The sequence below is a fragment of the Apostichopus japonicus genome, chromosome 23, assembly GCF_037975245.1.
Source record: "Apostichopus japonicus isolate 1M-3 chromosome 23, ASM3797524v1, whole genome shotgun sequence".
Taxonomy (NCBI): Eukaryota; Metazoa; Echinodermata; class Holothuroidea; order Aspidochirotida; family Stichopodidae; genus Apostichopus; species Apostichopus japonicus.
The window spans coordinates 3,091,377-3,119,184 of NC_092583.1; the positions used below are offsets into that span (position 1 = coordinate 3,091,377).

At 37.1% G+C, this 27,808-nt stretch overlaps 1 protein-coding gene across 9 annotated transcripts in view; it reads left to right on the forward strand.

The window, feature by feature from the left end:
* The window catches only part of LOC139964834 (electroneutral sodium bicarbonate exchanger 1-like), a 119,693-nt gene that overhangs the window by 58,756 nt on the left and 33,129 nt on the right, over positions 1-27,808 (forward strand). For 7 of the 9 annotated variants that reach the window (XM_071966848.1, XM_071966847.1, XM_071966850.1 and 4 more), the window contains 3 exons: positions 15,901-15,979; positions 20,881-21,063; positions 22,082-22,099. In XM_071966848.1, the coding sequence (XP_071822949.1) occupies positions 15,901-15,979; positions 20,881-21,063; positions 22,082-22,099 (280 nt within the window). Of the gene's footprint in view, positions 1-1,893; positions 2,165-15,900; positions 15,980-20,880; positions 21,064-22,081; positions 22,100-27,808 lie in introns of those variants that run through there. The other 2 variants (XM_071966851.1, XM_071966846.1) reach the window with 2 other exon arrangements.

Below are 27,808 nucleotides of genomic sequence, written 5' to 3' on the forward strand. Positions count from 1 at the left end.
ACGAAAGGAGCTCTAGGCCCCGCGAGACCAAAATTATTACTAGGCCTATAATAGTGGTATAGAAAAATATTACTACCGTTTAAATTACGTTGATAAAGCGCGTAATTAACAAGAATTTACAGCCATTTATTTTCATAGTCGTACCAGTGACTTGCGCAAGGGGGTTGGGGCGGCTTGAATTGACACTAGGGCTCCACCAGTGGTGTAACCAGAGGGGGCGGGGAAGACCCCGCTCTCAAAAGTCTTGCCCCCACCCTCCCTGATGCCCCCAAACAAATTTTAGAATACAATATAAGTTAATAATACAATATTGCCCCCCCCTCCCTCCTTGTCAATATCTTTGACCCCCTCTGAAGCCCCTCTAATGAAAGAGTCTAGTTATACGCCTATCGATGGACCATCCATAGACCAATTTCGGTCTCGCAGACCTTCGGTTTTGCGGACCTTCGGTCTTGTGGAATTCCCCATATTGGATACAGTAGTCGTTAGCACTAGGATGTCACATTGTCACCATAGGCGTAGGAGCCTCATTTGATTTGGGGGGGCTGTAACGACTTGCCCGAAAAATATAACCAAAATTTTTCGCGCGCAGAGTGGGCATTCCACATGTTAATGTGCATATCATATAGGCATTCATCGGTTATTACATCACATGCCAATAACATAAAATCATTTTCCGTCTTATCACCCTTCCATATTGGTTATAATTATTGGGGAAGTCGTTACAACAATAATGATAATTATAATAATAATATAAGTTTAACCATTGAAAAACACATTGCAAATTCTTCTTCTTTCAGTAGGTGCCAGTGGCGGAGCTAGGGGTAGTGGTCAGGGGGGGGGGAGAGAATGGTCTGTAGGGGCGCTTTCGACACTATCTAAGCGGAGCGCCACCACAGGTTGGCGCGGAGCGTACAGAAATTTTTTGAGTAAAGATACTCCCTAGATCGCCGGAAATGACCCTTTCCGGGCCTTGCTAATTTGCAGATAAACGAAGACTAAATAGGTGTCATTGCCATTTGTCAGAAAAGTGCACCAACAAAATGTGACAAATATCAATAGGTATTTGAGAGCGCAATAAAAAAGTCAATAATCGCGAATAAGTAAAAAGTGGTAAAAAGCTGATAAGGGCGCCAGCAGTCCATTTGAGTCCGTCAGGGGGGCATCCGCCCTCTCTGACTGTATGGACGCTCCGCCACTGGTAGGTGCCCGAAAAATTCTCAGCATATTGCCCAAATTCCCCCCCCCCCCAAAAAAAATTGAAAAACACACTGCAAATTATTATTCTTTCAGTAGGTGCCCGAAAAAATTCTCAGCATATTGCCCGAATTTTCACCAAAAAAATTGAAAAACACTTTGCAAATTATTATTCTTTCAGTTGGTGCTCGAAAAATTCTCAGCATATTGCTCGAATTTTCACCCAAAAATTGAAAACACATTGCAAATTATTATTCTTTCAGTAGATGCCCGAAAAATTCTCAGCATATTGCCGAATTTTCACCCCCCAAAAAATGAAAAACACACTGCAAATTATTCTTTTTCCAGTAGGTGCCCGAAAAATTCTTAGCATACTGCCCGAATTTTCACAACAAAGTTTGGTTGGGGGGGCTGCAGCCCCCCCAGCCCCCCCGCCTCCTACGCCTATGATTGTCACTGTTGGTGTACATGCATGTATGTCATTGATGACATAATATGTACCAAAAATAAACCTATTTTTACTTTATATGAGTTTGTTTCACATTAAATAATCTCTGATTTCAATAACTGATGCAGTCATGCTTGAAAGGGTCAGACCCCAAGCAGCCATTCCAAAAATACAGTAGCTACTCTCTATTTGTTGTCTTAGCAAGTTCCTCATTCAAAGTTCACCCTTTGTTTTGACTGCACTAAAGGCATTCCATTGTGAAAACTTATATAGGGACGTTAACACACGGTTTATGTATTTAAGACCGTGAGGTGAATTAAGTAGAGAATCATTCGTTGACTTAAGTTCTGTGTTGAATATCTACTAAGAGTTTTATCGTGTCCTGAAACAAAAGCAAACCAGCATCCATTTTGTTCCAAGAGGGATTCAAGAGATTTTCGGATTCCCATACATACAGACTATGGATTCTAGGCTAGCCGGAGTTCTGTGTGTTAATTAAAGCCAACAATGGAATATCAGGTAATGAGAAAAATAGTGTAGAAGCTTGCACGTGTGTTTAGTATCTATGATATTACACAGAGAGTAGATCCGTTTAGCTTAACTCGCTGAAGAACTCTAGTGGATTCTTATGTTTGGCTTGTACTTACATGTATGAGAACAGCAACATGGGGTACAAGTAGAATTACACCAGTTGGTAGTTAATACAGGTACAAGGCTCCAAACTATAGGACCATTACTTAGCGTAATCTATTGGAGTAATAGAGTACCATTACTTAGTGTAAGTAGGGTTAATAGTACAAGGTTCTAAGCTATAGGACCATTACTTAGTGTAATCTATGGGAGTAATAGTACAAGGTTCCTAAGCTTGAGCACCATTACTTAGTGAAGGGTACTCTAAGTAACACTGTTATATGCTATGTTATAGCCTTGATATCAAACATACTTTAAGTAACACTGTAGGGTTAAAGTATAGGTTCTAAGCATGTGTGTTCGAGTACCTAATCTTACACTAGTATTTATGCTATAATTCCAAGTAAACAGGTTAAACCCACAAGGTCAATTACAATTAAGTACAGGCTCAATTCAAAGTCTTGAAAGTGGCACAGGAGACCATAGAATATTTAGATTTCCATGGCAATGATCACTTTTAGGTGTGATGGGAGAAGGGGGGTGGGGTGGAGGGTGGGAAAGCAGGCAGAGGTAAGAGTGAGGGAAAAGCTTAATTATTTTTATAGCATCTTCCATTACATCTTGTTTTGCAGAGAGATAGCATATAGAAACCTTCTATGTACATGTTAATTGATAAAAGTCCATTGGCATTTCCTAGCTCTGCAGATAAATATCCCTTCTTTTATCTCTCTCTCTCTCGCTCTCTCGGCCTTATCTGAAAAAGTCTTGTAAATGATTGTGCGTATCACTCACAGTCGGCAAATTGCGGTCTTCTTGCACATCACTGTATGCAGAAACCAAACAGACCGTGAACACTTACTTGTCCTAGTAACGGTATAAAGAGCTTCTTCTCTCAAAAGTACAGTACTTTACATTGTACAGACTACAGTATAGCCTACCATGATCAAAGAGAGAAGTTATGCAGTGATTCGATAATAACTACAGAGCCGTGCCTAGCCAGCTGGAAGCCAGACTTGTTGTTTTGGTAGGAAATAAAATGCGCAACATCAACTGAACCAGATGGACGAATTTAATCTACCTAAATGAATCTAGCCAAGGTCATTGATTTACTTATCTTGCATACATATGCTGTACTGTTTACATACTGTACATGCAAAATCATATGTAGGTGTACTTATTTTAGATCCAGGCACTTTTTTATTATAGTGGGGAAGCATTTCTGCAGGCCTTTTTGCTTCTTTCATCTCATCACTGGGAATGAGATATCAATCTGCTTTTATTTACCACTTACATGACAAATGAATTGTTCTCTTTCTTATTGTAGGAGTTTGCTATTTGTGTTAAATTAAAGTGCTATGCCCTTATCCCTTACCCCCCCCCCTTCCTCCCTATCTAAAACTAACCTCTTCCTTCACCTCTTTGACAGACTATGACAGAACAAGTAATACCTACAAATACAGATGCCTTGCCCCATGGACCCCACCAAGGATTCTCCTCCCCTCCCCCCACACCCCCATTGTAGCCCCCTACTTTACATCCCAAACATTAACAGTATACTGCAACCTCTAATCAGAAAAACCATCTGCCAAAAAAGAAAAAAAAAACAAGTTCATTTGGTTCATTGTATGGTAGTATGTTAGATTGTAACACTAAGTAGAATGCATACAGTACTGTAGTTCTAACTGTAGCCTTCATCTTTATAAGGGCCCGGTCACACTATACCGTTTTTTTATCGGAATACTATCTGATTTTCCCGGAGGAATCGAAACTGCCAGTTTTTCGTTCGGGTCTTCTAGCCACAGTGATACAGGACCTGATTTGCTATCTGTTGAGCCATTCCGATGTGGAATAGCCCTCTCCTAACTGTTGATATTGACTCCGTTTCCTTTTATCGGATAGCTATCCGATTTCTCTTACGATTTTTATCGTTTTTCGATGTGACGTCACTTCAGAATGTAGTCCGTTCCAGAACCCTTCAGATTTGGAGTAGGTATTCGAATATTCCACTGCGTTCATTACTTTCACTACCACAAACCTCACTCTGCGGCCTAAAATCGGAAAAATCGGACCGTATTCCGATAAAATATCGCTGTAGTGTGACCGGGCCTTAAAGAAGGAGGAAAGTACAGTATAAGGCATTATCAGGGATATATCCAGAATATCATGCAGTATAACAATAAAAAGAAGGGGGGGGGGGGAATGGAATACTTTATAAAAAATACAGAATGTAACTTTTGCAGGCATCTAAAGATAGTGTGACTTAAGTGTAAAAGTGCACATACACAGTCTGTCGACGGGCTTTATTGCTGAGAGTTCCAACTCTTTTGCTGATTAATGGCTTTAGTTGCATCTTCCAATTTTCGTCTGAGCTGTGAAAGGTTCGAGGTGAAATATTGATCCAATTCATCATGAGAAGAGATGGGTGGATGTAGTCGACCAAACATCTAGGATGCCTTGAAGAAGGAAGAAGGAATAAAAAGAAAAAAGATGGAAAACAAGAAGAAAAAAAAACCAACGACGGTAGAGAATACTCGAAGTGCTGAAAATGAAAGAATATTAACGTAGAGGCGAGACACCAGCGTTTGCCCTGACCTTGGCCTTTTCTTGTAGTGTACACTTATACTTGCGGTGGTATCTTGAATCAAGGTGTCGTCTATCAGTTTCATTAATCAATAGTGAATTTCGTATCTGAGCAAAGAGAAGATTGCGACAAAAATTGTGCTTTTGAATTGTACTTTTCTAGGATAGTAAATGTATTATTATTAAAAAATATTAAAATATAAATTAATGCAAACTCACAGTGTAAGAAACTATAGGTCAAGAAACTGCCAAAGTGTCATAAACTCTTAGAAAGGAATTTTTTTGGGTGGTCCATTTAGAAATACATTAATTTCAGTCATTACATTCATATAAATACTATCTGTACGGCCTACGCTACATTTGTAGTCTGTTTTTCAAGTTCTCTTTCCTAAATAGCTTTTTATGCACACAGAAGGTGACTGTTGCAATATATTTTGACATATGCCGATTTCTTCCAATCAGAATCCTATGGAATCTGAACGAGCCAATCAGAATGCTAGAACCTGACATCTTCACTTTATGCGAAGTTAATGTTCGACATTTGTAGATTTCCCATACATGTAGACAGTTTCTTCCAATCAAAAGTGTTACAGAATGTCATGTGGCAGAGTCCTGCCATCAAGATTGTAAGAAACTGAAATATGACAGTTTAATTTGACATCTAAGACTGATTTCTCCCGATCAGATTTTTAGAATCTGAATGAGCAAATGAGAACACTGAGAAATTGTGATTTGTGGGGAAAGAGCATCAGATGTCAATTTCTCATGTAGTAGTAAGATGATTTTGTTCAATGAGACGGAGCATTAGTAACTGACATGCCAAGTTAGTTTGACATACTGTAGATATGTGTATTTCAGGACCTAAGGCTTGCTCGGCATCCCATACATTAATTGTAGTACGTTAACCGATTTGCTCTGTTCACTTTATTGACTTACCATATATGTGAACAATTTTTGCAGTGGTAAATGTTAACTTTGTACTGCATGACAAAGTCATTTAGAACTATTTTTGTCTAATACGTAATTAGTTTTCTTGGAAGGTAAGAAACAAAAACTGTGCTAAGTAAAAAAAAAAAAAACAGTTTGGCAGGACAAAGTCGCCTGGTGTCAGTGCTCAGACATTGTTTACATAAAGTGGTTTGCTTCTTTCACATCACCATGGCAATATCAAGACAGGTGCACATTTTGCTTTTTTCTTTAGAACTTTTGAAAGGTAAACCAATAAGAATGCATTGTGATTATTTCAGTTTCACCCTGGTGTCCCACTCTCCTTTTAGTGTTAACCTCTCATGAGAAAATGCCTGCCTGTGGATTTTATAATGTTATGCAAACTATGCTACTATCGTTATATAATGATCAATTTTCCAATATCTTGCCAAAGAGGTTCTTAACCTTCAATCAATCCCAGACTCTGAAGACTGTTAAATCGTGCAAATGAAAGTAAATAAACCTCCAGAGGAGACCAGTAGACTTTCCAAGTTTGAACTTTAGTATCCATGGTTTGACTCTCTAGCCTGAGAGTGCATAGGGGGAAGGGAGGGGGAGATGGGAGGGGGCGAGGGTATAGATGGGATAGCAATGAGATGGCAATCAGTGGCGTCAAGAGCCAGTTCTAGCCCGGGAAAAATGTCACTGTTCCTTTCTTTTAATTATGCATCTTAGCTATCAAAAGTATATTTTAATGAAAGATATAATTTATCCCATATTTTCCCTGCAGCCCCTAATTGCCCTCAGGCTCTTTCATCTCCCATTCCCCCTCCCCCCCCCCCTCCCCATCTGCCAATATTGACAAAATTTTATGGTATTCAGGATTATGCATTCTGTTATCCTATAGACAGCCTATAATGATATATATTTTGTAATGAAGGATTAAGCTATACCCATATTATGACTGCTTGTGCTTTTTTTGCCCCAAAGTGTGACCGTTTGTGAGAAGACTTCATGTGAAGATTTTCACCACCAAGATATACTATATCTACATGTATATGTTAATATCGACTGAACACTTGAGCAAGTCTACAGTAAATATGTCATCATACAAGCCACATATGGCATTGGATTGGTCAAGTTTTTCTTTTATAATGTTCTTGTTCAATGTTTATTTTCTTTAATAGAAAACAGGTTTAACAAATGGCAAAGTTATAAACATTTTACAATTTGACCTAATACTGATATTGGGCTCAATATTACTCACTACTGCTTCTTAGGATTCATACTGTGGTTTAAAAGTCTGTAAAAGTCTGTTATAACCATTTCTGTTCTTTTTTCTCTTCATATTTCTTGCACAATAGTTTACATCACCTTGAGCAAACCTGCTATGTCGCTTTTCAGAGAAAGTCAAATTTTTAAATTAAAAAGTGTGACATACAGTACATTGGTGAAGCTGTGTGAATCAAAACTGTTTGTGAATTACTGTAGCTTACAGTATGTTCAAATATCTGAGTTAACCGTATGCTGCCGCATGCCGTGCGGTTGGCAAACATGTGCTTTCCTTGTAGGTCAGAAGGGTAAATCACAAGGGTAAAATCATTTTAAATATCATAAGACATTTCTTCTACTCTTCATTGTCTGGAGGATCAATTGTTTATCAGACAATTGAATGCCATAAATATCATGCTGGGAAATATAACATTCTACTAGGATCATGATTAAATTAAAGTTATGGCAAATGAATAATCCCATGGTACCACAAGCTTGTGGAATGGGGAGGGGTATGGGCTGGGGTATGGGGAGGGGTATGGGCTGGGGTATGGGCTGAGGGAGGGGTAAGGTAAGGTACTCTGAGTATTTTGTTTCACTGACATTAGACACATGAATAGTTGATTCATGGAATAAAGTAGTGTTCCAGTATTGTGCAGCATTTTTGAAGACTGAACATTTGCCCAAGCACATGAAGTATCATCGTTCCTATGTGGAAAAATCTGCTAAACATATTTGCACAGTTTGTATACATCAATTTGCCCATCTTACAAAGCAATGCTATGCAAATCTATATTGCACTATGCAGTTTAGTTTTGCATAGTATATATTATGCAAAGCTATATTGCATGATAGTTTTGCATACTATACACTATGCAAAACTATACTGCACCATGCTATATTATACATTATTCAATTGGTTGTTGCTGTGAAAGTTATAACTATTTTACTCCCCCTAATATAGATAATGTAGACCATTAATATTAATGTTGCACATTAATTATTAGCAATGCATGCTATCAACACACAAGAAAAAAATGCAAAAATTTGCCTATGCAGGGAATAGTTTTATTTTTGTATTGCATAGCAAAATGTTATGCAACAGGAGCAAATTTGCTATGGTGTTTTTACACAGGACTCTGGCTTATTATGCACAAAAACTGCTACTTTGTACATTACATCCATGTAGTTGTATTACAGCTTAGCCATGTTGCATCTATACAGTAGGATAAGTATTCCCTGCACAGTAACAGATGTGTTAAGAGCATTCACAACTGTTACACAGAAGTTGAACACTAAATTATTCAAGCTGTCCTGTATTCAAGAAAAGTGGAACTTTTGTTGTTTATGTTTAAATTGACTCCAAGTATACTTCATTAAAGGATGTGAAGACTCGCGCACAAAGAAACGTCTAATGCCGGTAATTTGACCTAGTTTCGAATGAGGTGTAACAGAAGTGTTCGACAGCACCATCGATCCCAAAAATACGCACACAGCTTGCCACCTTCGGTAATTAGACACTAGTGTACAGTCAATGCATACAGCTACGGTCAATACCCACAACACAGTGTACATAGCAGCGATGGACATCTCTGGTCTAGATTAAAGATAACAAGGTATCAAGTTTCATTACTGTCTGCATTTTGCAGCGACAAGAAGAAAATGTAATTTGCAAGCAACGGAAAGTTAACTTTTTCAGAGGGCGGCACGTGGTTTGGGGTGAGTCTTCAATGCCTTTAAAGACCCTGGGTGTGTCAACTGCACACTGTTCGTAATGTAGCACCCTAGGGGTATAATTCACATGTATGTAATATTTCTATATTTATACATATCAAGTTTTGAAAACGGGAGATTCAGCAATTCCAAAACTTGTTTCGTCCATCCACACAGAAAAAAAGATGCTTGCAAGTTCTGCTAAATAAATAGGATGCATAGCTTTTCAAATATTGTAAAATATTGTCGATAAGACACTCAAGCTTGGATGATATCGTTCTTGCTCTTGCCTTAATGATGGCATTTACTTCCGCTTCGATAATGGTAAGGAGATGGAAAGATGCTTTTTTTATGCCATGGTACCTGTCATGTATGAGGACTTTAGGAGAAAATGGCTGTTTGAATAAAGGGGAGGATGGTTTAATGGAGTAGTGGAGAGGATGGATTGATAGAGTTTGAGTATTTCTTAAGATTACAATTAAATTCTTGCTAGTGATCTTGTTTAATTACATGACATTTCAATTCTAATGATCCCAGTTCAGTCTTTAGAAGGGCATTGACTTGGGATAAAAGTATTTAGCTGAAGGGATCGCCATGGTGATGTGTGCTATTACTTGAAGGGATCGCCATGGTGATGTTTGTTATTACTGTAATCTAATCGCATCTCATGCGAATTTGACATCTGAGAAAAGAGGAATAGTTTAATACGCAACAAATATAGTCTGCAAAATTTGCTGCAGTAGCTTTCATATCAATGTGAATTATTTTTTTCAAAATGTATTGGCAGTTTTGTGGCAAAGTAAATCATGTGGAATAAAACACTGCTTATCATGAAACTTATATGTTTGTATTGCTTTGAATCTGCTGGAGCCTTGAAACTGTTGCACATCGTATCATGTTTACAGAACACTCATTTTGACTAATTAGACATATACGTGGCTCATTCACACAGGGTATGTTCGTCAGTTGACAGTGTCTGATATTCATACACAGACCAGAGATGTGCCCTCGTGGGGCGGCACTGGGCGGCCCCGTCCAGCACTAAAAATTACCGCCCGGCACTGTCTTAAAAATCTTGAATGCCGCCCTGCAATATTTTCATCTAAAATCCCGACATTCCTAACAATATATTCAACATAAATTTGGCCTAACCAAAATGCCAAAATCATACAGACTAATAATGCATCAGTTACGCATGCGAGAAACATTACTTACGGCTCTCAATCGGTCCCTTGTGAAATCTCTTTGAAACAAACTAATAACTTTTACCCAGGTACGTAATATATTTTACTTAAAAAATTAAAAATGTAAATTGTTAGAAAAACTAGTACTTGTGTATGTGCTTAAAAAGTAACACAAGTGCCAGCATTTGGCATCTGAACACCTTCAAAAATCAAAAACTTTCTCAAAGGAGAGGGACTTCCCCTCCCCCTTAGACCCCTTCCCCAGGACGGCGATCTTTATACCCGGCACTCAGGAAATCCTGGTCACATCCCTGACAGACGTATCTTTAAATGTCATTTCCAGGTGTCTGACACTTGCTAAGTGTCACTTCCACGTGACCGTGTAATCTGTGTGAGACTTTGATTTATTTTGATAGGTCTCTGTCATCAAAATGATTTGGGAAAATATCATCTGGTCTCTGTTTGTATATACTATGTACTGAATGTGAAAGATTACATGCTAAGATTGGCTTGGCCATTTTTGAAATAGTAAAATAACATTGTGCTAGAAATATATAAATTGGTTACAAGGAGCAGCTTTTGAAAAAGAACAGGATTTTTCCTGCATTCCTGTCTCAATGTAGCTGCCCCCTTGTTATTATTGTACTTTTCTACTTACCTGGTCTTCACATTGGTCACAGTTTAGCACTGTCTCACCCCCCCCCTCGGGGGCCCTCTCCTCCCCTCCTTGATATTAATAATTATTTTGTGGTGTGGTAATACTGTTTGTTGCAGTTTGGGAATGACTAGTTTACTTTATGTTAATTATTTTATAATTCTGTGTTTGTGACAGTTTTTGGGAAGACCAGTTTACTTGATGTTAATTATTTTGTGAGACTGTTTTGTGTTGAAAAGTAATGTGAAGACATAAACGTGAATGAATCAAGACAGTGTTCGCTGACTTCTGGTAAAATTAATCAGCGATGTGCTCAGGAATATTTGAGTGCCGGGCGGATTTGTGCGGTAGTGGGATCCAAGTCCTGGAGGAAGGAGTCTCAGGGGTAGGAGGCCCACTCCCCCCTTTGGAACAGTTTCAAATGAAGTATCATTAGATGGCAGATGCTATCTTTTCCAATTAATGGCGCAAACTTCTGTGCCAAGTGTTCACCCATATTTTGGTATTGGTAAAATTGATTAAATTTATCATCAAAAAAAGTGCTGGGCTGAAATGTTTAATATGCTGTTTGTGCTGGGTGGCATTTAGAAATGCCGGGCGCAACAGCCCTCCTCCGATGCCCGGTATGAGCACATCCCTGTTAATGCAATGTTTCTCTTGGCTTCACTCCTAGACGGTAGTAGTTCTAATAACGGTTTTACTCGTAATGTATATATACACCTTTGAAAGCACTTGAACTTAATCCTCAAAATGATATATAAATTATCGAGGATGTTAATCCGGTAAAACTTCCCCCACCCCCCACTTTTAATTTATTATTTGTCTGCAAGGCTAGAGCCGATATAAGTACATAAACTGTGCATTCCTTCAGTACATTATGAAAAGACACGCCAACTTTGAAGCCAAACTGCCAGTGAAGCTGTTGAAGTCATGTCACGCAAAGTGTCGTACGTGCTAGGTTGTATATCACAATAAGCAGCTTCCCTTAATATTCTCTGTCGGAAGGACTGTCAGATTTACGAGACTATTAGCTTTAACTTAATATATGTAGCCGCCAGATCGCTTTTATGGCCAGATGAGAGGTAACATGTGGTGATGCCCTTATGTCATTTTGGGATGAGAGCCGAGATGCAATCCTCATCTGCATAACATCTGTGATATTATCTCATTTTCAAACGCTGCTGAATTGCACGCGCTCCCAAAATACCGCAAATTATGCTAAGCTTGCTTGACAGTATTAAATGGTTCCAAGAAGTATTTAATTTTGCTCACAAGTACTGAAACCGTTTTAAAACCCTGCAGGCCTGCCTATCAAGTGAGAAAGAGTGAAATATATGTAAATTAGTCATTGCTATTATTATACATGTCTAGTCTATTATCCAAACTATATTCAGTAAAACTGTATATCAATGGCATAAAAGGAAGCAAATTGTGGCATTTTTATCTCCTTTTTTTTTTTTTTTTACCTGTCTCACATAAATGTACAGTATGCACTCTGATCTACCTACTGTATGTATGTTGCAACGTTTCATTCCCCGACCCCATTGACCCGCCTCGCATCAATTTACCTCTGTTTTCTTCGGTTTCAAGCAATCGGACGCTTTAACGCGTGATTACAGCTCACAGTTCAAGTCAGTTCCATTTTAGTTTTACCTCTCTGTTTTTGTCTTTTCTCAACCGTGAATATATGTAACAGAAGAAAAGAAACAAGTTACAACATGACAAAGGTTTTCAACATCATTAATTTTGTAGCTTTTTTGAAGCCAATCCCCCTGTGGATGAACCTGCTGTCAGTGTTGCGTTTGATAGCTCTCGTACAATCACTCTGTAGTGCCTCAATGTTGTATTTAATGTAAGGGGCTCGCGGAGGAACATCAAAGATAGTAAACCTATTAATTGAGGATACATTCTTGGTGTGATAAACTGCAGGGTCTCACTTGGTCGTTAACTTATTCATGTCTGGGCCGACTGGGTGCTGTTATGTGACATTATGACTCTGTTAATCTCTACAAAAGGGTATCTATAGAATAAATGAGTCATCTATTAATGGCATCAAGAAAGGGGAACTGAAACAATGAAACAATCCAGTTGGCATTTTAGACAAAATTCCCCAAATGGATCTATATTCTTTGACGTCTGGGATTGTTCACACTTTTTCTCCCTTTGGATTCAGAAAGTGATAATTCAGAATAGATTCAATGAATATCACTACAACCAGAAATATTTGGAATATTTTATATAAGACAAGTTTTGTCTGTCTGTAGGAAAGACATTTAGTGGCAATGGCTAATTGAAAACAAATTAACTAAAATAATAACAATATTTGTTAATAAAATTATAATAATAACCAAATAAATCAAACAAATTAAATCAGTTCTTCTAAAAGGAATTACAATAGTCAGATAATCCATTTTACCCCAAGTTTTGGTCACAAAGAAAAACCAAAGATAATCCTGCAAGACAGTTGTGAATATTCATCACATCAGTGGCATATTTAATGTTCTTATAGTTTTGGGTAAGCTGCCAGTGTATACTTCTCATGGTGAGGAGGTCAAAGATTCTTTTCAATGCTAGCACTGTACAGTAATTCATGTACAGTTAAATGTACCTGGTTAACAGAACTCTTTTAATGTCATCATCAATAATTTGCAGCACATTCACATTACGTATCAGACCCCACGCTCTTGTGTTCAGCATCCAATATATTGTGAATCCCTGTGAGTTACATGAAACCCTGTGTTTGGTATCAGCTAGACCCCACACGATAGGGATCGCTGAACAGGAAGTTGCGGTTTCTATACAAGAAGGAAAGGCACAAAGGCTATGTGATGTGCAATACTGCTACTATTAATGCCTATTGTTATGTTGCTTTGTCAAATTGTGCATGTGTGTGTGTGTGTGTAACAAACAACAATGGAAGTTAAAGGTCACCGCTGATTCCAGGGCCGACCCGAAGCTGTGCTTGCATGACAAATTATGTAAAACTGAGCCTGGCGTCTGATTGGCTGTTGATCCATGTCGCAGGGTCTAATAGAAAAGACAAGGCCTTGTTGGCCCAACACACGTGTATTTCAAACAATTTAGGTTTCTTATTTGGTGCAGGGCTCACAAATTTAAAGAATCGTTCTGGTTAATTCCCAGATCTCGATGTTATAAGATCACAACATACTAAACATTAGCATGAGGCATTAGTGATGTGACATTTAAAATTCTTTCCAGCTACTGGTTTTGAAATTCCAACCCACACTTTAGCAGCTCCTACAGCCATTGGGTTGTAATTATTGCTGTTATCATTCTCCACGCAAAACAACCTGTTTATTTAACCTATATATATACAACAGTTAGTAACATTAAGTGCTGCCTCCCTCAATTTCCTCAGAATCTTACATTTTGAAGCCCCATAGCTACAATTTTTGGTTCGTACATTTTCATGCTCTGGAACGTCGCTGGTTTCAATCTCTGTTGTTCACACACAACGCCACTGCCCAGCAGTGACGATCCATCAGTTATAGGGCAGATTGAAAATGTAGGTACAGTACGTCGTAGTACTTTCCAAAGTGTAAAAAACCTGAATTAATTACAGAAAGGAAATTTCATAAGTCATCAAGATTGGTCGTCCTTTGCTTCGAGCCTTGTTCTATTATCACCTTTGGATGGAACAGTAATTTCATGTCGTACCTGGATGTGAATTAATTAATAGAATATCACCGCCTAAAGTAAAAACAGTTTCTTTATTAGCCATGGTTCTACCTTGGAAGTCGGTAGTTTAAACATGTTACTTTCTACCCAAGAATTCCTTGTTTATTCATGTAGGCTACTTCACCACTTCCCTTCTAGCATGTTTTCTTCTTTCTACTTGATTAAATCTTACGACTGTTTCATATCTAGGCCGCTATACGTCACGGGATGGTTTGCGGACTGTTCATCCTCTTCGGTGATTACCTAAGATCCTTGACCAAGGCTGTATCTCAATCCATTACTTTCATTAAAGCAATATACTATATGAATGTATAAATATATGTATATGTATGTATGTATATGTATGTATATATATATATATTTTTGTATATATATATATATATATAAATATAAATATAAATATATATATATATATATAAATATAAACATATAAATATATAAATATAAACATATACATATACATATACATATAAAAGCTGATGTATCATTTGCCTATGTTGTTTATTTCCATTCATTTAACAGAGCCTGTTCAAAGAATCTCTTTTGAGATCCAGCTTTAGGAATCATAAATGATTTTGAGTTGGTTAGCATCATGTTTGATCTGTAGAGTAAGGCACAATATGTCACCCAAAACAGCACAGATACAGGTGGCAAATGCCTACAGTGGAATTACGACCTTCCTTAAAGACAAAAATATAATAGCTGTTATCACTACAGTATAAGGTTGTACAGTAACTTCTATACCACTTTTGACTTTTTTGAGAAGTGACAATTTGAGCAGCTGAGGGTCAGCAATTATACTCACCGGACTATGCTCAGTATTTAGTCAATAAACAGACCATCAAAATTTGAATAGATCAGATAAAAAAATATTGAAATTTCAACAAAAATAGGCAATCAGATGCGACGTACCGCTTTAAGCTGTACATTGCAGTCGTTGTAAATTACCAGTACAACAAATGGCAATGTTTGGAATGGCGTCTCGCGACGTCTGACGGTGAAACCAGACACGACAGGAATAGCACGGAATATTAACGTTATATGTATTAAAAGCAGATTTGTGTTCATCTCGGTATTTGTGATGATATCGGGAGAGATAAACACCAACAGATGTCTGGGTGAAAACCAAAGATTTTTATCGTAAACTTATTCGATGAAGAACGTTGGATAATCATTTTTTTGCTTGACTGGTTGCAAACTGCAAAGCTTTTCTTTGAGTGATGTATTGTCTGAACATGGCTTTGTGTAGTAGACTGATTTTGTAATCCTATAGTTCTAGCGGTTTTAAGTTCTAGTTGCTCAATTCGTGCTTTTAAAACGGCTCTTTGAATTGATGTGTAAATTTTACGAAAGGTATACGATTTATTGCTTAAAATGAGGTTAGTTTATTCAAGCTACGACGTTTGTATCCGAAGTTAATAAATTTTCCACAAAATGAATACTCACATTATCAGTAGATGATTAAAATTGAAGAATGAAATTACATGGAATTCTAATTTGTCAAACGCTTTAGAATTCGCACATAGCGGGGTCCTTCTGAACGTTTCAATTTGACTCAATGTTATTCTTTTCCCTATTGTTTTCTTTTTTTCCAGAAAATGAGCGGTGATGATGTTGTGGTCGATCATGGAAGCTACAACTGTATGCATCAAGCAGACGAGGATGATATTGCTGGTAAAGTTATAAGCTCTTGACTTTCATGTATAAACCACTGCTCTCTGTTTATACCAGCAGGTGGTTTAATATTAGAAGCAAGATGTTGGTTTTAATATGAAAAAACATGATGAGAACGAATGTTTGAAGAACTAATTGGTTTACTAAGATGTTTCATCAGCTTGTAGCTTGTAGCTATATATATATATATATATATATATATATATATATATATATACACATTATATATATATACACATTATATATATACACATTATATATATATATATATATACACATTTATATATATATATGTTTTCTTTTATTCCTTTTATCTTCTGCCTGTCAGGCTTCTCTTTCATTTTTCCCATTTTGAAATTCGACAGAGTAATGACGCAAGGGAAGTCCATTTAAGAAGTATTAGTCTGAAGAGTTAGAATGGACGCTACTCCTGTATAAAGTTACTCTAAATATAATATTCTAAAGTTAAAGGGTTTATGTGCAAAGGAAGATGTGTAGATGTTGATTGGAGATGTGTGTAATTTTGAGGGAGGGAGTAGGGAGGGGTAGGGGAGGGGATTTGGGGAAATTAGTAGGTAAAGGAAGATGAGCTAGTGAGGAATTTAATGAAGTGCAATTTACTGTAACTCTGGTCATTCTGAGAAGTCCTCTGTCTTAGCCAGTGTTCTCCTAAGACTTACGTGAATGAAAGATCCTTGAATGAAATATCAATAGGAACTAAACTATGATACCTAGGGTGACCATAAAGAGACATGCATACAGGAGTGAGGTGGGAAGAGTGTATGGGAGGGGCATGTAGGGCAACCACATTGTTCATGGTGGTACATTAATACTGAATTAGTTTACTGCAATGAATTCCCTGCATTGTATGTGAACTGTGAGTTGTGTTGGAGTTTTGGTTGATGTAGGAAAAGAGATTTTAAAAACTTGCAGCTGCTGTGTATTGTCACCTTAATCTAAAAATTTCTGTATTAGCTAATCTCTATTAGCTAATTTCATAGAGAGACCTGTTAATCAAAAGTTGTAAGGGGGAAAAAAAAGAAGGGCGTTCTTTATGATTTCGTCGATAAACGTCCTGCAGTACACTCCAGGAGTCTCATCACAGCCGATTTTGTATTCTGACTCCATTTCTGGTTCGTTCGTTCTGACAGTCTGATCCGTCAGAGATGCATTATTATTATTTACTGCATCCTAGAGATAAGCCCACTCCTCTCCTCCGCGCTGCATTGATAACAAACAGAGACTGCTCTGCCAGTTTGACGCTCATTACTCTCGTCTGCCTCTCCTGTCAACGTCTCTTCCATTTCATCAGCGATGCATCGAGGAAATGATTATGAGACGCAGTTTTTCTCCATCTCGTCTCGAGTAGCCGCTGCGACCGGTCGTCAGTGACGTAGTCTTAACTCCCAAAGGCTCATCTCTGGTCACATGTGCCGTTTTCGGATTGAAAAAAAATCAATCCTTTAATTCTTCCAGCTCTTCCTGCCTCTGGCAGGTTTTACTTCCTCGCATCAAATTTTGTTTTCCTTTTTTTGGGAGTCACCAGAGCGAGTACGGGTCAGTCATGTCAAGTGATGTGAACGAGAGTTAGGGAAGGGGAAGGGGAGGATGAAGTTAATTTGTCCATCGATGGTGGATAGGTGTTTTGATAGGTGTTTGATAGGTGTTCTGATAGGTGTTTTGATTCATGCGTAATGTGACCTTGGGATGGTCTGATAACAGTACTTTCTTCATAAATTAATAATGTTTTGATGAAATTGAAGTTCAAAATTACAGAAATTGAAATAAGAAAGGCCAGAGAGAGATAGATAGATTTAAGCATCTCCCTTGTTTTAGTTTCATAAATTTGTGGTTTATTAGTATATGGCTAATTCAAATTAAACGTGGGTTTAGTCAAATTTGCTGAAATAAGAGGTTCAGCTCCCCAAACATCCTCTTTGTCAAAAAACATGTGGTGTGACATTCCTGAGCAAAACATGTGACTTGAGCTATATGCAACAGAGGCAACTCCATGGTAACGGCAAAGGAACAATAAACCACTGTTGTGTATATAATTTTTTCTGTACTCAAATGACCTGAAGCCTCATTACCATCTTTAGTAGTCAACTGTACCTACCCATGCTGAGCTATCCATCAGCTGTTCTTATTTGGGTTTTATCCACAAAATGGTGCCAATAGAGTAGAATCTAGAAATATTTACTGTCTTGAAAAAATTAACACCTGTTACTGTATGTTCTTCACAGAAATTCCAAATATGTGGTGTAAGAAAATTCTACTTGAGCACGAAAACAATGACCTTTTTTTTTCAGATTTAATGTTTTCATAACATGAACTCAGAAAGCCATGTATTATTCTTGATGCCCGTTGCCAAGGTAGGAGGCATCAACAGGCATCAGATTTTATGAATATTTAGCTAAATCTGCTGCTCGGTTAATAACGTGATGTGGTGTTTCCCTCGCATCGATCCATCGGTAGAATTTGACATCATGTGGAGATGGTTGAGGGTGTCTTTCAAGATAAGTGGTGGAATAAATAGTTTGGTATTTAGGTTATGTGGTATAGGTATTATTTAAAGAGTCTTCATTATGTATGCACTAATGGTAAACTATAGTGTATTTGTAACAGTCTGCGATTCTTGCTCAGGACTCTTTCGTTTCTCAATTCGCCGAGATTGTCAACAACAAAAATCAGGGAATTTATGTGAAATAGCTGATTGTGCTTTCAAATGTTTAACTGTTAATGTGTTTCACTTCTCACCAAATTCCCCAGCAAGATGCTACAATATTCTGTATATGATATTCTGTATTAGCTCTGTGGAAGTATCTTCTTCATTCCACCTTATTACCACACCTATCATGGGACTTCAAATGACCTGTTTATGCTAGATTGGGGCATGGTACTCCCAAGATCATAAATGACACTCATAAATGAGGCATTATAATGAGGCTCAGATGATAGAGCTCGGAAAGAAACCTATTTGTGTTTAAAGGTTAATTTTGATCCGGATTGAATGAAGAGATTTTGATCCAGGCAGCGATCCGGGATGAAAGCAATCTCTCGATCCCAGCTCGCCTTGGATCAAATTGGATCACTGTATAATAATTCTGTATGTAAAGTTCATGTCAGTGAATGCATTGTTTTATGCATTACCAACGTGTACGGTATCAAGCACAGTTTCTTGTCATGCTGGATGTAAATCTACTGTGAAACCGTGTTTAACTGTTAATGTGTTTCACTTCTCACCAAATTTCCCTCAAGATGCTACAATATTCTGTATATAATATTCTGTATTAGCTCTGTGGATGTATCTTCTTCTCATTCAAAAAAGATGCTAGTATTTCTGGTGTCGAGACTTAGAGAGACTCAGTGACAATGACAACAACAACAATAGCCCTGATATATTGCATGGAAAGCAGGCAAGGCTAGGTTCTAGTGGAAAGTGTGGTAGGGTAAGATAGGAATATGACATTTGTAATTTTATCATCTCTTGGGATATCCATGCAGTCAAGCTAGGTATATATGTAGTTAGTTATTATCCAAGCATGGTTGGTGTTGAGAGATGTTAAGCTGGGCACACACTGGCAAACAGATCACCATCTCACCCAACCCCACCATTGTGACGTAGTTTTCCATGGTTTTGAAGACGAATAAGTCTTACAACTGTGAACCACGCCCCCCCCCTTCATATCTACGGACTGATCGGAGAGCACGACAACTATTTTCCTTTATTCTAAGGTCACATGCAATTTTACTTCCCCACGATTGGTTGTTAAAAGCTTACAAAGTCGTGATCGGTTGCACATACACTGCCCAACCATCCGTGATTTTACAGGTAATGAGAGTCGAGTCTTGTCAGGTCACATTACCTGTCTGGCATTGTGAGGCGTTTTATACAGTAGTAAACACTACCAGTAGATTTAGTGTGATGGTTTCTCTTTCCTCTCGACCCAGTCATGCATTGTTTCACTTTAAGGTATTGAAATGTAGCAATTAGATTATCAGCTCCCAACTGTTCTGTTCACGAGGTGCATTTCTCTGAGGTCACCTGATCAAGTTTGTCGCTAAACACATATATCAGCTTTCAGTTTCTGCATTAAAGAGCAGTTGGAGGAATATACTGGAGTCTGTGTTTTATTGGTTTTTAAAAAAAAATAATAATAATTAGTGGTGTAGGAAAAGAGTACAAGTAAGGAAATGCAACATCATCCCTACCCCCAACCAACTCCCCTGATCCATTAATTAAAAGCTCTGTTAGCTTTCTGTTGGTGAAATTATAGTCTTTTACAAATAAGAAACAGAAAACAGATTGCTGATTAATCAACAAGAGTTTGAAAGATCAGCAAAGTGCTTTCCCATCCACATTGTGTGTCGAATTACATGAATCTGTGCTGTTTGTGCTAGGTTACATAATATGAGGATAATATGTCCTCTGACAGACACCCTGCCTCACCCCCCCCCCACCTTTGCAAAGAAGTGGATGGAGTCAATTGAAGCAAAAACTTGTTTCCGGGAGTAGCCCTGGTTTCAAAGCCATTCTATCGTAGCCAATAATTTAGTTGCTCTTTAAAAAAATGAGTCCTTGTCTTAATTAATGATGTTGCAAATACAGTAGTCTATGGAGGGAGACATGATTGTCTTCCTTTGGCTACCTCCCCTTATTTGCCTCCCTCCCTCCCCCACCCATTCTCCTAATCTCATTTTTATATGGAGAACATCCTGTACACCATTCTCCTTGTCTCATTTTTTATCTGGCGAACATGAATCCAACTCAATGTTGAAGAAGAAATAATTAGTTAACCGAGCTGTTATTTTCATAATTTCTTCTTGTGGACCTTTTTGATTTGCTTTATGAATAAAGTAAATTTGTCAAACTTTTTTTTGTTTTTGTGTGTTTGATATAGGCCACAGGGCGGTATACGTGGGTATTCACATGCCGTTGAAAAACAAGAGCCACAGACACAGGCATCACAAACATCGTCACCATCGCAGCAAGGAAAATAATACAGACCACGACGCTAGCCAAGGAGACTCGCAAACTCCGCTACTCTCCGCCCAACCTCCCGCCAAGGAAAGAAGACCGTCAGGTGAGACATTAAATTTAAATAATATACCAGTTCTCTACGACTCAGCGAACGATATTACAGAAGACTTAATATACAATCAGCATGCACCCATGTCTATTGAAATTAATCTTGTGAAGTGGATGTTATTTTGTGATGAGTATTCTTTAAATGATGCAGTTTCAAGTTAGATACAGATACAAATTGTTGGACAAATATTCTTAAGTTAGTTTCTCAATTAGATTCATTCCACCTTATTACCACACCTATCATGGGACTTCAAATTACCTGTTTATGCTAGATTGGGGCATGGTACTCGAAGATCATTTATGACACTCATAAATGAGGCATTATAATGATGCTCAGATGATAGAGCTCCGAAAGAAACCTATTTGTGTTTAAAGGTTAATTTTGATCTGGATTGAATGAAGAGATTTTGATCCAGGCAGCGATCCGGGATGAACCAAGAGCTCTGAATCATATTTAAGATGTAAGCAATCTCTCGATCACAAATCGCCTTGGATCAAATTGGATCAATGTATAATATTACTGTATATGAAGTTCATGTCAGTGAATGCATTGTTTTATGCATTACCAACATGTATCTTGCACAGTTTCTTGTCATGCTGGATGTAAATCTACTGTGACACCGGGGTCTTGAAATTATCACCTAATGGGTGGGTACTACTACTGTCCATTAACTAGGGTCTTATTATGCTGCAACAGAAGAAAACAAGCTTAGAATTTGTAACCTCGTTTGCAGCTCGTTTTAATTAGAGGGGGAGAGAGGATTGATGGGGGCGGTTGGAAGGGAGTGGAGGGGTGGGAGATGGATTTTACAAGAGTTCATTACGTAGAAACTAATTTAGTATTGAACGAGTGATGATCAGAAGCCATTTGTCATCAAAGAATGTTAATCAGCTGATGCCGGCCATGTCAGTGATCTGTTTTTTTTCTTTTAAAAGCTCTCTGAGAGACCGACCTTGTAAAATAATAATCATTAGTCGTTAAATCTCCTACTCACGTTCATCTTTCTTCGCAGAGGAACAACGCCAGCAAGGTACATGGCCGACGACATTTTATCTTTGGCACATTATTGAATGATTGAAAGTGTGGCTTCATCCGCCCCCATACCCCCCCTCCGCCTCTCCTACCCCTTTCACTCACCACCCACCCCCCCAGTCACATTCAGTGGCAGTTCCAGCCCATGTTTCTTTTTCAAGTCAGTATAACCCTTCTTGCACCCTCCCATGTTTGTTCATTCAATGTTTTGTATCAATTTATTTGAGTGTTTACAGTATTTTGTCTCAGGAAAAATGTTTATTTTTGCAGTTTGATGTTATATTGTGAATACTATACAGCATCTTTCTATGTTTTGTGTTGATTAGTCGGTAATAATCTACCTGGTACACTGTAGCATGACAGAATGCTGTGTTAAAATAGTCACAAATTGCTATGTACATGCATATAAATATAGCAGTTTTTATATGCAAAAGCAAGCAGTTTTGGTATTTTGTTTATCAAAGGAAAAATCCATGCAACAAAATAGTAAATAATTAGGAGTTATTCATTTTTTAGGAAGTCTGCTTATGGACATAATAATTTTTTTTTTAAATCTGGTATAGCATGATAAAGTGCTACAGATGTAAAATAGCCACAAATTGCTATTCCCATAAACATGTATAGTTTAGCAGGTTTACTATACCTATGAAGAAGGAAGTAGCGTTTAATAGCACTTCATTAAATTTTAGGCAAAATCCAGGGAGAAAATCGTAAGTAACTGTATACCATTTTTTGGGGTCTGCGTATGGACGAGTTAGTAGATTACAGTTAGTTCTGTGCAATTTCTGCTCTCTGCAATTGCCTTCATCAGTTGTTGTAATCTGGGTTAAATCTGAAATAATTTCTCACGTCCGATACTCATGTCGATAAAACCAGGCTACGGTGATCTTTCATTGAGAGCTTTCATAACAGTAGCTCTGAAATGCTTGTGTAAGATGATTAACTGCCAGAGAAGGATTGGATATCACTAACCCCTCCCCACCCCCCACCCCCCCCCGTAGCAGTGCTTCAGCCCTCTTGGTTCCTTCTTTGTATATATCCATAAAATATTTATTAAGACCAAATAAGTTGTTCTGTTTACTTTCTTTATCTTGCAAACATGTAACATGCATTGATGACGCTTATAAAAGTACCATTCAAGTTTTGCATAACATGCATCCCACTTTGTCATGGTGGGAAAATGAATGAGTTGGGTAGAATCTCATTACTGTACCTCCAGCATCCAACCTCTCTCTACCTGCTCCTCTCCCTCCAAACATGTCAATTGATAAAGCTTTTTGTTTTATATGTTATAGGGTGGTTTTGTTCATGTAGTCTCTCACTTTAGCACCAGGAAGTGTAAATTTGTCTTTTACAAACGTGAAATAAATTGTGTCTTTTGATACTCGTCAGGATGTGTCGAGTATGTCATCGTTCTTGCCCTGCCATAAGGTGTACCTCTCCTCCCCCCTCCCCTCCCCTCACCTGTCGTCCCGTTTTCTTTTCTGTGGTATGAGCACAGGCAACAAGGAACAGAAGGGAACTGTTGTGGAAGAAGGAAGTCATTGCTAAGTTTTTGTGACTAGAGTATTCAGTGGGTGTTATAAGAGCTCTTGTCATGTTTTCCCACCCCTCAGTTTCTCCCCCCACCCCCCCCCCCCCGATCTCATTCCCAATCCTCATTTCATACCCACAAATTTTCATTCCTGGTTGAAGTTGGAAAAGCAATCCCCTTTTTATTCAATGGTCTGAATAGACTCACAGTGAACTTCATTGACCAAAACGTGGACAAGGTTAATTTCATTAATATAGGAGATGCACATACTTTCATTTTAAATGAATAAGTTGCATCCATTTTGCCTCTGCATTTAAAAGATTACCTTCAAGTACTCAATCCTCATGTAGTGCTATGGCTCAAACCAGAGAAACGTCAAACAAGTCTTATAGATCACACATTGCAGCCTCTTTTTCGCCCTTTCTTTCACCCCCTTTTCTCATCCTTATGTAGAAATATCAAAGTTGAATGCCATGTTCGCTCTTTTAAGTCGTTGAATAATATTTGTGGTGGAATGTTCTTAGAGGCACTGGGAGATGTAAGTGCCATTCAGAATGTGTGAACTGTGAGTGGGAGTGTGTATATATATATATATATATATATATATATATATATATATATATATATATATATATGCATATATATATATATATATGTATATGTATATATATATATGTATATATGTGTATGTATACGTATGTATGGGTATGTATATATATGCATATCTATATATATGCATATACGTATGCATATTTATATATGCATATTTATATATACATATATATATATATATATATAATGCATGACAAATTTGTCAAGGACAAATATGAAATGAATGAAAATGTTGTAGGATATCATCTAGGAATCTTTGTTGATTGAATGAAGAAAAAAAAGTCAAATATTTTGTAAATTTACCAATTTAACTTCTCATATATGATTTACATTTAGTTTTAAATTTTTGTAGTTGTCTGGGCAACAAAATGAAGAAAAGGATGAAAAGAATTATCATTCACTAAATTAATATCATTTTGGTTGAAAATTATGTAGGTGGCCCGGACAAGGATTTCTGAGCTTGATCAGTTTCAGTAATAACTAAAAAAACTTGTCCAAATGACTGCTAAACATGTAAATTTGATATTAAAGTTATTGCGTACCCAATCGATCAAACCCAGCGAGCTGCTACCAGCAGCTAACAGCTCCCTGCTTCAAACTCTTTCCTTTTAATTTTATTATAATGTCCCCAGCAGTTATAGTTACAGTAGTTCTTATGCTACAATTGAACTCATATTGCTAATAGACCATAGCCTTAATTTAAATTCAAGTCCATGAATTGCATTGTAACCATAGCAGCAATGTTCGCGTACATATTGACTGTGGGAACAATTAACCTACATCCTTGACACGTGTATTAATTACAATTTTTTATTCCTTTTTTTTCTTTCCCTATTTTTTTTCTTTTTTTGCATCATCTGATGGCATTTCCTTGGGAAATGACAGTGACTTCTCTACCTTGAGAGTTGTAGAAGTAGTAGAACTACTACAAAAGTTGAAATAATCAGTAATATCAAACGTCGCATTTTTTTAATTCCAACCTACTGTAACACACTGCCGAGAGAGCTAGCTACATAGCTGTTCAAGAAATTAGTATGGTAGCAGACGCTTGAGGCCTTGTTCCTCATGCATATGTACAGAGCTTGTATAACAGACACCTTTTATGTTATCGGAAGGCTAGGATCAATGCTCTCATTCCTCATAGCTATATATGTATGTATGTATATATATATATATATATTTATATATAAATTTATATATATATATTTATATTTATATATTTATTGATACATACATATATTTAAATAGATATAATTATATGATATATTGATATTGATATATATATTGATATATATAGGGTAGGTAAGTATTTATATATAGTGGAAGGAAAATCTTGAACATGCAGTATTTTAATATAAGATAAGAGATGGTTGTTGGAACATTTGATGCAAAACATTTAGTTATTCTTTATTTGTAGAATGTCGAGAATGCACATAGAATTATGTAGTTATATATATTAGCAGCATTATACTGCAATAATAGTAGAATGTATATTGAGGAAACCTTTATGTTATATTTAATTTAACAGCATGTGGAAATAGCAACAGTTTGTGCACATCGTCAAGTTACTGTATGTGTGATTATGTATTTGAGTGGTTATGTGGTTTACGCAAATGTGGAAAATAGCATTGGCTTATGACTAATTTACTGTATGTGGTTTATGTGAAGCATGTGAAAACAGCAATGACTATCAAGTCACAAACACCTGATAGGTGTAAATCACTCTAAGTGTAATTATGTGAAGAATGTGGATATTGGGTTATACAGCACACAGTAAATTACTGTGTGTATGACGGTGTGGACGAAGTAGATCTTATGTAGGAACATGTGATGCAGTGTTTATGATGTAATGTGTGATTATGTAGATAATTTGGATATATGGACATACGTATGGTTGATGTACTGTTTGTATGACTGTGTGGACAAAGCAGATATATAGGAACATCTGATGCAGTGTTTATGATGTTTTTTATATATATTTACATATATATATATCTATATATATATATATATATCTATATATATATATGTATGTACCTATCTATAGTTATATTTATATACATACATATAAATTGTTTTTTTGTTTGACGTCATATACAGATTGAGTATCATAAGAGCTCATTAGGATGTTTACATAATTACAAGATTGCCTGTAGCCTCACAAGGGTTTTATTACTTGCGCTGAAGTGATTGTTTATGTACATATCTGCGTTATGAGTGTTTTAGGAGTACAGCACTTTACTACAACTGTGGTGGAACCATCTTGTTATGAACCATGCACAATTTGCTTATATTACAATGTCTTACAGTAGGTTGTTCAACTTTAAAGCAGTAGTACTGTAGTCCCACAAGTGTGTGGGTTAATGCACTTCTTTGTATAAAGGGATAGTACTGTACTGCCCAGGATTAATGAATCAAAGAATGAAGAGGTGTTTTTAGCACTGAAAGTTTTATCTATTATCTTTGACCAAAATTTATGGCTGTAGCCTGTTGCACATTCCTCCACGCATCCTCATTCAGTAACGATGTAAGGACAGTTTGTTAATAATTCAGCATGGGTTGATTTCTGTTTTGAGTTTATGTTCTTGTGGTAGGTTGATAGTAGCAGTTATATAGTTCTCTTAGTGTAGTATAGTTGTAACCCCTAGGTTAAATTATCATCTGAATTTGCAAACATACTGTGAGAACTATAGGAAGGACATTAGCTCCTCCCTTCCCCTTCCCCCACCATCTTATGTCACTGTTGTCGTCTCACAGAAGATTATTCCAGCTCTTGAGGGTGTTCGTTAGACTTGTAACTGTTACAATATAGTCTTATCCTTTCTGATCCTACCCCTCCCACTCCACCCCCCCCCTTTTTCCCTCCCTCATCCTTACACGCTTTCCTTTAAGAAATTGTTTCCATAGGGATTGCCTGTAAACAAAACCACGGTTCTGACACTAAGCAGCTAACAAATATATATATTTTTTTGCATGGTTAAATATTAAATTGATATTTTTAATTAAGGAAGGTACATTGTGTAGCAGCATGGCGCAAATAATCTTCATTGCTGTTTCTGGTAAATCCTGCATCCTTCCTTATCGTGTGTAATTGCAAAATGTATTGAGAAATTCTGCAGTGGGAGGTGTTTCAGCCATTTTGGTTAATATCAATATTGGCTTTGATCTTGTCCTGTAGAACTGCTGCAGAACTATGTAAAAGAAAATCTGCATAATGATGCAATTATAATTAAAAAATTAACATTAAATTAAAGCCTGATCATGAATTCTGCAGTGAGGTGTTTCTGCCATTTTGGTTAATATCAATATCTTTTGATCTTGTCCTGTAGAACTGCTGCAGAACTGTTTAAAAGAATATCAGCATAATGATGCAATTATTATTAAAAAATTAAAATTAAATTAAAGCCTGATTATGGCATTGATATTAGTCCCAATCACCTTAAATTGGAATTAGAACTTTTACCAATTTTAACAGAACAAACCGATTTATCAATTAAGCAATATCACTAGTCTATTGAATAGATAAAATATGCATTTGCTGATGGTAAGCCACTGGTATGA